Below are 12,718 nucleotides of genomic sequence, written 5' to 3'. Positions count from 1 at the left end.
GAGGTCTGTTCTCGGGACAGGAGACGACAGCGCGCGCGGAAGTGCGCTCGACTTGTCCCAGGCCGAGGCCGACTCTCTTCCCCCACTTCCTCCTGCGCGTTGGCTCAGCCTCCGGGGCGGTTCCTCCTCCTGCTCTGCCTCCTCCCACTGGCCGCGGCAGCGCTCTGGCTGGGGGTGCGGCGCCCAGACCAGCAGTCCCGAGCCCGAGGCGCGGCGGTGAGCGGCCGAGCGAGAGGGAGGCGAGGGGCCGCCCGCGCTGCTATCCCCGCCCCGCGCGCCCTGCGCCCCACTTCCCGGGCGGCCGCTCGGGAGCTCAGCCCTCCTGCTTCCCCCGGCGCTGTCCGGGACTCGCCGGGAAGCGAGCAGCTGGCAAGTTTCGGCGCGCGCAGGCGGCGGGCCGCGGGCACCGTGCGCTCCGGGCGGGGTGGCCGCGTCTCCGGGCTCGGCGCCCCGCGCGCACTTCGGCGATGGCTTCCCTGCCGCGGCGGCGGCTGCGCCTTCGCCCCCGCCGCCTCCTTCTCCTTCTCCCCGGATTCCTGCTGCCTCTTTGCGGCGCCTTCAATCTAGATGTGGACAGTCCTGCGGAGTACTCTGGCCCCGAGGGAAGTTACTTCGGCTTCGCGGTTGATTTCTTCGTACCCAGCGCGTCTTCGTAAGTGGCCGCACTTGGAAGGGGAGTCGGCCCCCTCCCCCATCGCGCGCACCCACCCTGCGATTTCCCACAGGGAGAGATCTCTGCAAGAGATCCCGGCGCCTTTCTATCCGTTTCCTCTAACCCTCCCTCCCCCCACTGGGCGATTTAGGTTCTGGGTGGATGAAATGCTTGGGGGAGGTGAACCCGCGCACCTCCCACCACCCAGTTCCCCCTTCTCCTCTCCTCAGAGGGAGCGCTTTGAAGCAGACCTGTGCTTGAAATTAGGGGAAAGTCGGAAATCAACAAAGGCTGGTATGGCTGGACACCGCGCCGCCTTTGCCGGTGTCCGGGACTTGGTCAATTTAATTTCCGAACTTCTTTTTCTCCCGTACTAGTTAGCCTTCCCTGGAGTCTTTTTGTTTTTTGGCTTCACAGACTTAAACACCCGTGTTTTTCGCTCTTCCTAAACAAGCCCTTCCCAATTCTTTACTCCTCTCGGTCTGATTCTGTTTCTCCTCATCTCCTTTTCCAGACATTCTGATGACTAAAATGACCATTCTGTCGTAGTAAATTCATTGTGTCTTATCTCTGAGACTGTCAAACCTTTGCACATTTGAGGGTGAACAGATGAATTGGATGTGTCATCTGTTCTTTTTATAGTGATTCATTATTTAGGTCATTGTTCAGAAAGAACAAGCATGTTTGCTGAGTTTTCACTCACTAAAGGTCATTTGAATACTGTAGTATTTAAGAATTCAGTTATGTTTCAAATTGCCAGCGTTTCGCGTTGCACAGGATTTGGAACAGAGTTGTTGTCATTATTGGATTAAAAGTTGTCTCTGACCTTACCGAACGCTGACGTCATTCTCACCACACCACCCCCTTTTTTAGCGTTAGAAATACTGATTTAATGTGTTCCCTGGATGTCTTCTGATGTTTAAATCTTGTTTCCAAGAGGGAGAACTGTTCTTAGAGTTCTTTCTAAGCTCTTAGAAATTTTAACAACGTATTTTTGTTCTTAATTTTTTTCTATACTTTAAAGTATGGTTTTTTTGGGGGGAGAGGGAGGATAATTGTAATGGTCATTACTTTTTAGTACTATTTTTCCTATTCATACATGCCTAATTTGAGGATGATCTAAATATTTTTCCATGACTCTTACAACATTCGTCAGGATGTATGCTTTTATAGTGCAGAGGATTTTAGTTGCTTCCAAGGGTGCTGTTTTGGATTTAATTTCTACAGAAATTCTAATAATTTTGAAAATATATATTGTCTTTTGTCAAGAGTTGGTACTTAGAGTAGCCAGAGTTAGCACTTAAATACTTACAAATTGATGGAGTGGTTTGCAAATGTTGCTCTTGATTCGGTGGCAACCCTCTGAGTTCTGTAGTGTAAAGACACATGACAAAATGATAAACTTTAAGTGTTTTTACTATGGAAAATGCAGTAATACTGAACTGTTAGCATATTTCCTATTTTTGGTTGCGAGGCTGGATGGCTAATTGGTGATTAGTCATTGTAGTTGTTGAATATACTATGACCTCACAGGTTTGTTTACATGACCTCCCACGTGGGCCTTTAATGGTAAGGTAAAATTGAACTTGGTTTGGTTTCCTATAAGATTTTGAAACTTTCTTCAGTGACTTTGTTACTGATAGACTAGTGAGGTCTAGGTATAGCCTAAGATAAAAAATATAAATCAACTTTGAGATTAAAAAACCCCAAAATATATGTAAACAAAGGTTTCTACTTCTGAGCTTTTCAGGTTTAACAAAGATTAATGCAAACTTATGCTTAATTTTGTAAAAGGGTACTTTTAAAGTTAACACGCATTGGAATCCAGGGTGCATGAGGATGCCATTTACAATATTACCAGCTGCATTTATTGTTGTTATTTGGTGTAATAATAAACTTCTAAAGGGAAAAAAAATTCACATAATAGAAAAGTGCTAATTAAAGTTTCCTTTCTTCTGAAGGAAGAGTGCTAGTATTAATGAGGAAGCAAGGGTAATGAGGTCTCCTGCTGCTTCCGGTTTCTATAGGTGTCTAAATACCTCTGGCAAGCTATAGAACTGTTTTCGGTCTCATTTTTCTTGTTTCTTGTTACAGAAAATTGTTATTGAATTATCTCCATATTGTTGTGAAAACTAATGAATCAATGTTAATTAAAAAGAAGGAAAAAGAAAGTACTAAGCAAAAACATTAAGGTGACTCCACAATAAAATTCCTCCAGAAATGAGTCTTAGGTTTGAAGTGAAAAGTCACAAAAATTATGATTTGAAAAATATAGAAAACAAACTTATGGTTACCAAAGAGGAAAGGTGGGGGAGGATAAATTAGGATTTGGAGATTAGAAGATACAAACTACTATATATAAAATAAATAAACAACAAGGATTTACTGTATAGCACAGGAAACTATATTCAATATCCTGTAATAAACTATAATGGAAAAGAATATGAAAAAGAACATATATATTATATGAATATGTGTGTATAACTGAATCACTTTGCTGTACACCAGAAACTAACACAACACTGTAAATTAGCTATACTTAAAAAAGGAAAAAAATTGTGAAAAATAAAACATTAGCACTTCCTATTATTTTTCCTGTATGAATTAATTTATGGTGACTATATTGCCAAACTTAACGTAAAATTTAAATACTGTATACAGGCCAAGAAGTAAAGGCATGTTTTTCTTGTGGAGAATAATTGGAGAAATTAAAAATTACACCCTAGGCTTAGTTATAATAATGATATCTTACATTGCTTGACCTATTTTATAATTTACAAAGCACTTTTACTTGTGATATCTCATTTTACTCTACACCATAGACCAGCAGGGGAAATAGGGAAGCAGATAAATTCACTCTTACAGAACAGGAAACTGAAGCCGGAAGAGTTTGCAGCCTTTAGCTGTTTGAGTGGGATGGTGTGGGGTAAGGGAAAAGATGGGAACAAAACGCAGAGGAAATGAAATTCAAATTACATTTAATTTTTTGTATTCAAATTTTAAAATTTTAAGAAGAAAATGAATAATTTTCTTACTTTTAAGATATGTTATACAGTTCTCATTTTACATATATATTTATTTTAAAATAATGCTATAGTGAGCAACACCGGATTACAAGACTTGCTTTTTCCCCTGTTAAACACTGTTGGAGCCTTATTTACAGTTACTTCATGTCCTATGACCCCATAGACAAGGTGTGGGTGAGTGTGCCCTGGTCGCAGAAGGTCCCACAGAACATACAATGGTTCTCAATCCTAACTTCCTATTTGCAACACTTGGAGAGCTTTTAAAACCATACTGCTGCCCTGGCTTCATCTTCGATCTAAAAGCAGAGCTCTAACTTTATATTCAACAGCCTGTGGATCATTTCTTCTTGAGTAGAAAGAATTTTACAAAAAATGAACTCTTTTTCACCAAGTGATGTCAGTTGTACCTCTGTTTCTATTAATGGTACCATCATTTTCTCTGTCGCCCTGCAAATAATTTCATATTCCTCCCTCTCATTTTCTATTTTTCTTTGTCTCTCCTACTGGACACCCCTAATATTAGTCAGTGATTAGTCACCAGGCAGAAGATCCTAGAAATTCTTCCTTGTTAATGTTTCTTTTTTTTATTATTATTAATTTATTTATTATTTATTTTTGGCTGCATTGGGGCTTTGTTGCTGGGTGCGGCTTTCTCTAGTTGCAGCGAGCGGGGGCTACTCTTCCTTGCGGTGCGCGGGCTTCTGCATCTACTTTTAAAAGTCTGCATCTACTTTTAAAAGCTTATGTCCCGTTTCTCTCTTCACCTTTGTAACCATCTTCACAACCCTTTACAAAGCGACACCAGCTTATTTTACTGTGGCTCTGGCTATATTGGTTCTTCTTTCTTTTTTTAAAAAATTTATTTATTTATTTTTGCCTGCGTTGGGTCTTCTTTGCTACGCGCGGGCTTTCTCAAGTTGTGGAGAGCGGGGGCTTCTCTTAGTTGCGGTGCCGGGCTTCTCATTGTGGTGGCTTCTCTTGTTGTGGAGCACAGGGTCAAGGCGCACGGGCTTCAGTAGTTGTGGCTCGTGGGCTCAGTAGTTGTGGCTCGCAGGCTCTAGAGCGCAGGCTCAGTAGTTGTGGCGCACAGGCTTAGTTGCTCCGTGGCATGTGGGTTCTTCCCGGACCAGGGACCAGGGCTCGAACCTGTGTCCCCTGCATTGGCATGCGGATTCTTAACCACCGCACCACCAGGGAAGCCCCTGGTTCTTTTTTCTTATCATAAATAATATATATGCATAGATTCTATCACATTATATATTTAGAAGGCAAATCCTATGTTGATTTCTCCTGCTTAAGGCCCAAGGTTTATAGGATATTATAGAAGAGAAAGGAAAATGTATAGGATTTATAGTTAATGCATCTGTTTTACATCACATAAATGTTGACTGTAGCTTTTTTTTTTTTTTAGTGAAAGGTAAATGAGACTGGAATTATAGCTCTTAAGTAACATTCAGTAACACGTTTCTTTCTATATACGTATATGATAATTTTTCAGAAGTTCCTTTTGGTGAAGCCTCACTGGTCAGCCAGAGTCAGCCAAAATATATTAACCATGCTTTATCTTCGAAAAGTCAGTGCTGAAAGCAGCCAAATAACTTAGTTCATTTGGAGAGTTTAAAAAATGTACTTGTCATTGTTTGGCTGGTTGTCTCTCCTTGGTAGTCAAGGTCATGTTCCCTGAAGCAGCTGCCCTTAAAGTACACTTTGGATTGAAAGTGCATCCGAAGGGCATCCTCCTGGTTGGCTTCTCGAATCCTCTCGTCTCTCCCATCCTCTTCCCCTTCCTCCCCCTCTCCGTTACTACCTCCCCTTTCTTCTCTCCTTCTCCCTCCCTTGCCCTTGCTCCGCTCCCTCCATCGTTCTGTCCCTCCCTCTCTCCCTTCTCCCCCACTTTCCCTCCCTCCCTCTTTCTTCTTCTCTTACCCCTCTTCCCCCAAACACACATTGCTACTCTTTATCTTTCAGAATTTCTTGGCATGATATTAATGGCTTGCTCATATATGTAAACCTTAATTTTAAAGTCATTTAATGAAAATGATTCGAGTCATTTAAAAAGAATGGTGAGGGGCTTCCCTGGTGGCGCAGTGGTTGAGAGTCCGCCTGCTGATGCAAGGGACATGGGTTCGTGCCCCGGTCCGGGAAGATCCCACGCGCCGCTGAGCGGCTGGGCCCGTGAGCCATGGCCACTGAGCCTGCGCGTCCAGAGCCTGTGCTCCGCAACGGGAGAGGCCACAGCAGTGAGAGGCCCTAGTACCGCAAAAATAAATAAATAAATAAATAATAAAAAGAATGGTGAGGATGGGGATCCTGATACTGTTCTTGGGCAAACTTTTTGGAAGGGAGATGGATTCTGTCAGGAGGAAGTTGCAAGCATATGAAACTAAGTTGCTCAGCTTCAGATTTTTGCTGCTTACCAGAGAAATCTCTGTCAGCCTCAGCTAACTCTGTGTATCTTCCCCAACTCTCCACCATTGTCAGGAAATGTTGCAAGCCAACTATTACCTATCCTTTTTTTTTCTCTCTTGAGAGCTTGCGTTTGGGTTAATTAATGGCCCTTGAAAACAGATTTTAACTTTTATTCCTACTTTATTAAGGAGTATTTTATTGTTTTTAGTTCTGCTGTCATCATCTTGTATTTTTATGATGCGTTCACATTTTCTAAGTTTACTTTTATCTAAACTATCCACATTCAGAAATTTTCTTTTTTAAGTAATTATAGTGGGCATTGTTATTTCCATTCAATAGAACAGGAAACTGAGGCTCAGAGATTTAAAGTGACTTTCTCAATTGATTTATATGGTGACTGGAACCTTTAGCCCCAAACTGCCCATTAGACAATGCTGCTTATATTGCGAAATTTTTTGTGGTCTGTCACTTCTTTTACTTTAATTAAGCTGTTGTAGACATTCATTAGACATTCCTAGATGAACTTCAAGTCGTAACGATTTAATATTTTTGTAAGGCGTTTCATTAACAGGCTGTTTTTTGTTATTGTGGCAGAAAGACACAAGACATAAAATTCACCCTCCCGACACATTAACAGGCTTTTGTTTTCTGTAATATGTGTTGCTTTTATAGTCCTTAATTTTCTCATATAGCATCTTTCACCATTCGGTACCCTTTAATCTCTACAAATACTTAATTTTTCTCTCCACACCTCCCTCTTAGGACTTAACATTTGTCTAAGGCAGTCTTACTGTCTTTATCTCTCCATTTTTCTCTTTTAAAACTTTCTATAACACTCTTAAAAGGAACTTAAATATCATGTTGACACTTTGCACAAAGAACTTTATTTCTCAGCTTTTTCCCCTCATTAACCTAGCACTTAGAAACTGAGAATGCTCACACATTCCTTTTATATTATTCTACCATTTCTGTGGCATTTCACCAATGTGCAAGACTGCACATGAAGATATGCTTAGGAAAACTTGATGAACACCCATATTAGTACATCTAATTACCATCATTTCATGCCTATAATGTGCAAATGGTCTGATGAAAAGCAGCAGTCTTGTTCCTGATCCTATCCAAGGAACTAGAGCTCTGTGCTGCCAATAGTGAGTGCAGTTTCCATTCAGAACTCTCCTCGACGCCCTTTTTTCTGTCTTTGCTGAAGTCTGTGTCCCCTAATAACTTTCCAGCCCTCTCTGTCTTTAGTGCCAAGTAAAGAAAGTATCTGAAATCCAAAATTAAGAAGAGAAACGTTACAGAAAGAAATTATTTTGAGGATAATTTAAATAATCAGATGTTTATTAGAGGATGATTTCTGCATTCTACAGGGGTTGGTGATAGTGGAGATGGCTTTTTATGTATGGCTGTTTTGATTGAGACTTATAACTATCAAATTTACTTGCTACTCAGTTGTCAATTTAAAAAGCTTTTCTTGAGTGCTTGTTATGTGGCAGCACAAAGATGACGGAGGGTCCCCTCCATTCAAGGAAGCAGTTTATCATAAGGTAGGAAGAAGTGCTTTGATAAAAAAGTATTAAAGATTCTGTAGTGTGCCATGTGAGGACAGTCCAGAAATGAGTTTGCTTGTAGGTTTCTAGGCAAATTCTGAGAATCAGCTCCTGTCCTGATCTCCTGGAACTGGCCATTATCCACAATATGAAAATCATACACATACCTGTGCTCGTATTACCCTTATTAGGGCTATTGCAGGAATGAGCCTATGCCTCTTCAGATGTAGACCTGAAAAGTATACTTATCTGAAATATTTTTTTTTGCCTATCATGTACTAAAACATCATTTAATCCAGATGGGGAGGGGCAGTTTTGTGATTTTGTGGCCAAATTTTTGACCTGTTGAAAAAGGTAAATTTCATATATGTGTGTGTGTGTATAATTTAGCTGTTAACCAGCTCTGCTGTAGAAAAGGAGGGCATAATGATACTTAGCTGCTCTCTTATTCATGGGGGCTGAGGGCTCTCTTAGTCAGCTTTATAATATTTCTTGCTGAATGAAAACTAAGTTGGCTGTGAGGAGAAAGAGCCAGCATTGGTGTTTTACTGATGCCAACTATGACTGCATAAAGCTTTATTAAACAGGGTGTGGTTTGGTTGGGAGTTTTGTCTTTATCTTGAGCATGGAGTTTTAAGATAAGTGTACGAAAACAGGGTTCCAGCATTTCATGCAGCCATCTTTTGACTGGTCTAAATATGATTTAGCAGATACATCCAGAAGAAATGAAATTGATAAATAAAAGTTAAAATGAAAGCATTCCATATTTAAGATGTAGGTTTGTTCATAACTTCACAAAAAAGTGAAAAGCAATTATGAGTATTTTCTTTGCCAGAAGAATGTAAGTGGCTTAGTGTTTAACAAGGAAGTGAAATGATAATGGTGACAGCATTTATTGAGGGCCTTCTTTGTCTATCTGTATCCTGTTTTCTTCTCCTATATTTCAGTTAGCTTCTTCTCAGCCTCTTTTACTCTATCCTCTTTCTCTGACTTAAATGTTGTTGCTTCCTCTCTTTCCACTTCTCTCTGAAGCCTCTCCCTGTGTGAACCCATCCGTTCCAAGTTGACATTCTCAACACGTTATCTCTAAGGGCAGAACTCTCCTCAGAGCAACAGACCACCAATTAGGTGTCTCACAGGTATTTCAAGCTAACATGTTAGGAACTGAACTCTTGGTTTTCCTGTAAGTACTTAGTCTGCCTTCTGCTTCCCTACTCTCTGGGCTTTTCTAGCACAGTAAGTGGTTCTCCCATCCCTGCACTCCAGAAAGAAACCTAGGTGACGTGCTTTATTCTAATCTTCCCTTGCTACCACATTCAAGCCTCCAGCTGTTCCCGTTCATTCTACTCCAGATATTTCCCAAATCTGCCCGTCCATCTCCTTCTCCATCTGTCCTCCCAGCCTAGTTTACCGTCACCTCCTCCCTCAGGTGCTCAAAGTCTCTCGCTTTTCTTGTTTCATTTTTGCCCCCCCTCCCCCTTAATACTTTCCCCATAAGGTGCCACATTTCATTTTCTTTATTAGATTATGTCATTCCCTTGCTTTAAAAAACATTCAGAAGCTTCACGTGGACCTTATGATAAAATCCAAAAGTTTTACCTGGCTAAAGGACCTTGTGTGATTTAGCTCTTGCCAAGCTCCGCAGTTTTATCTTGTGCCATTCCCAGCTTGCTCTCCTTTAGCCACACCTCTTTCCTTGTAACTCTTGGAGACTAAGCTCTTTCCTGCCTTGAGTCTTTGTACCTCTGCCTGGGGCCCTCCCATCCACCTCTCCATCCCACTCACTTAGCCCCTCACTCCCAACACACAGACACTCCTTGGCGACCTTCTTCTAATCCCGTACATCTCAATTTACTTAGAGGTAAATCCCTTTGCTGCTTTATCTGAAAGAGGTCTCTTCTCCCTGTTCTTTAAAGACAACTTCCTTAGACATCCCTTTATCCAAAGGAAGTGTCTCCCCTCCATTCCTTAGAGGTAACTTCCCTTAATCTAAAGAAGGTCTCTTCTCCTTGTTCCCAAATAATACCTCTCAGCCAATTGTTGGTTCTTTCGTAGCACTTGTAACAGTGACTAATTTTCTTGGCAAGTTTCTGGATTTCTTCCCAAAGGGAATGTAAGCTCCACTGAGAGCAGGAACCAAGATTGTCTTATTCATCCTCGTTTCTCTAGTGTCCATATCTGTGCCTTAGTAGAGGAGACACTCAATCCATATTTTTTTTCTGAATGAATAGAAACAACTAAAGAAAAGATCTCTTTTACTTAAAAATCTGACTCCTGATTATTTTGTCTTTTGCTAATTTTATCCTGTTAAGAAATTGAATAGTGCTTCTATTCTTTGACCAGGAATTGATTAGATTAATCCAGTGAAAAAAGACATTCGTTAGTCACTATTAAAAAAAAATTGAAGTATGTAGTTTTAGAACAAGATAAGTTTTCCCAATGGAAAAATGATAATATTTAAAATTACCATACTTTAGAACCATTTATTTAGAATCATTTTTTTTTTGTTCATTATTCAGGATATGGAAAGTGTACAGAAAATCACACACAAAAAAAACAAAAATCAAGAGAAATGTCCGTGTCTCTAGCCAGCATACATTTTAAACAAATTAATTGAGCTATAATTGACATATAATAAACTGTACCTATTCAAAGTGTACAGTTTGGCCAGCATAAATTTTTAAATGACATATAACCCTGAAGTTGCCTTATAATGTGTTACTAGGATGAGTAAACTATATTGAATAATGTATGTATGTAAAAGAGCACCAAGTGAATAATGAAGGTGGATTATGCTCTCAGTGAGTGTTTTTTAAAGAATATTTGTGGATAAAATCAAGAGAATGATTGCTCTTCCTAAGTCATAAGATATTATTTATGCTTTTGCCACTTAAAGTCTTTGTCTTGCCTTTTGTATTTTAGCAGGATGTTTCTTCTGGTGGGAGCTCCCAAAGCAAACACTACCCAGCCTGGGATCGTGGAAGGGGGGCAAGTCCTCAAGTGTGACTGGTCTTCTCACCGTGGGTGCCAGCCAATTGAATTTGATGCGACAGGTAAATGTTGATGCCGTGGTCCCTTTTCTTAATTTCTGTTATTTGATATTTTCCACCTACCTTTGCCTTTCCCCATTTGAATAGAATTTTATTTTTTTAATAAACTTATTTATTTATTTATTTTTGGCTGTGTTGGGTCTTCGTTGTGGTGCGGTGCGCGGGCTTCTCATTGCAGTGGCTTCTCTTGTTGTGGAGCACAGGCTCTAGGCTTGTGGGCTTCAGTAGTTGTGGCACGTGGGCTCAGTAGTTGTGGCTCACGGGCTCTAGAGCACAGGCTCAGTAGTTGTGGCGCACGGGCTTAGTCGCTCCGCAGCATGTGGGATCTTCCCAGACCAGGGCTCGAACCCGTGTCCCCTGCATTGGCAGGCAGATTGTTAACCACTGCACCACCAGGGAAGTCCCTCCCCATTTGATATGTTTCAAAATATGATTTAATTTTTGAAAGTACTTGCTTTAGCTTAAATGTAACAATTTAGTGAAATAATATGTATAAGCACTTCAGATCCCCAGAGAAAGTTATATAAAGACAAATGACTTATTATATGATTTTTTTGTACAGTTTTGTGGCATATAAAAGCCTTAAAAATATATTGTGTTTCCACACTGCTTTGGATGTCTTCAACTTCCCTGATAATGTCAATCTGCAGAAGTCTGGGGAAAATCTGTTAAAATGTTTTTGCACCTCTTCTGAGAAAGGCTTTTGTCCTTTCTCTTGTCAGCAAAATTGACTCACTGACTCCTTAATCGTGAAATAATCTAAAGTCTTGGGTTGTGCCGTCAAAACCAGTTGAGGAATATTTTGTATTCAAGTAGATTTGGCTGACTTAAAAAACAAATTCTTATCCAAAATTTATTGGGAAAATAATATGCTATGGTTCTGATAACATTAAATTTTTATCTAACAGAGACAAATTCAAGTGTCAGATTGTGGTGGTAAGGAGGAAAATAGCATAAGGAAGATGACAAATAAGAAATAAGTTATACATTTACATCAGTAAAATAAAATATACATAATCCTGTATACATTTGTATTGATATATTTATCCACATATGTGAAAATTTAGAGACTCCTCAAAGAAATAGTGTGACATTCTTCTGGTACAATAGTTCTGCAAAATTTTTTTACCAGTTTTGATTTGCTGGCTTTGACAAAATATTTTAAGATAAGCCTGAAGAAAATTAATATTTTTTTCCATATTGTTATTTCCTGCTGGTTCTAAAACATATTCATTCTGGGAATTATAATACCAGTGAAACAGAAATCATGTTGTGGACTGTTACATTTGATATCATGACCAGTACCAAAATGAGTGTCGTTAAGCCAGTTCTTCATAGGGATTGGGTCACATGTTTGCTTTTTTCCATTTGAAACTATCTACATTAAACTTTCTTGTTTTTTCCATATATGACTGGCATTTGGAAAACCCCAAGAGTATGTAAATAGGCTCAGTTTTACCACAAATGGAGAAATATACCTGGGATTCAGGATATTATGGGTCAGGGCATTTATATCTTCTAACAACATGTGAACACTAATAAAAAAATGTTGAACTGTTCAGATATATTTCTGTATTCAACACCACAGGTTTTGTGCAGTGCCAGATAATTTATTACTGGTCTTTTTTGAAATTTGGCTTTAGTATTATTTTTATTGAAAAAATTTCAGACAGTCCAAGAGGGTAGACAGTGAAAAAATAGGACTTGCTCACATTAGCCTGCTTAGAGGCAATCACTTTAAATAGTTTCTTTGATCTTCCTAGAATTTTCTTATTCCTATATATCTGTATATCCTTAAAAAAAAACAACTCACAAATAGGAATATACTAAATATTACTATTAGCTACCTGACTCAGCCCCCCGCCCCTCCCTGCCCAATATAATCTCTCGTAGACATATATAGATTTACCTCATTCTTTGAAAACCACTGATAGTATTCTGTTTTATAGTATATATAGCCTAAATTATTTAACTCATATTTCCTGTTGATGGACATTTAGATTGTTTCTGTTTTTTTGTAATTTTAAA

At 39.7% G+C, this 12,718-nt stretch overlaps 1 protein-coding gene across 2 annotated transcripts in view; it reads left to right on the top strand.

Moving 5' to 3' along the window:
* The first annotated feature begins 207 nt into the window (after nucleotides 1-207).
* Nucleotides 208-12,718, top strand: part of ITGAV (integrin subunit alpha V) — an 86,646-nt gene continuing 74,135 nt past the window's right edge. The window contains exons 1-2 of one of the 2 annotated variants that reach the window (XM_030850173.3): nucleotides 208-652; nucleotides 10,563-10,693. In XM_030850173.3, the coding sequence (XP_030706033.1) occupies nucleotides 468-652; nucleotides 10,563-10,693 (316 nt within the window). In that variant the 5' untranslated portion in view covers nucleotides 208-467. The remainder of the gene's footprint in view (nucleotides 653-10,562; nucleotides 10,694-12,718) is intronic. The other variant, XM_030850182.3, reaches the window with a different exon arrangement.

This window comes from Globicephala melas, chromosome 7 (assembly GCF_963455315.2).
Source record: "Globicephala melas chromosome 7, mGloMel1.2, whole genome shotgun sequence".
Classification (NCBI taxonomy): domain Eukaryota; kingdom Metazoa; phylum Chordata; class Mammalia; order Artiodactyla; family Delphinidae; genus Globicephala; species Globicephala melas.
The sequence above is the reverse complement of the archived record's forward strand: the minus strand, read 5'-3'. Positions and strand labels throughout refer to the sequence as shown.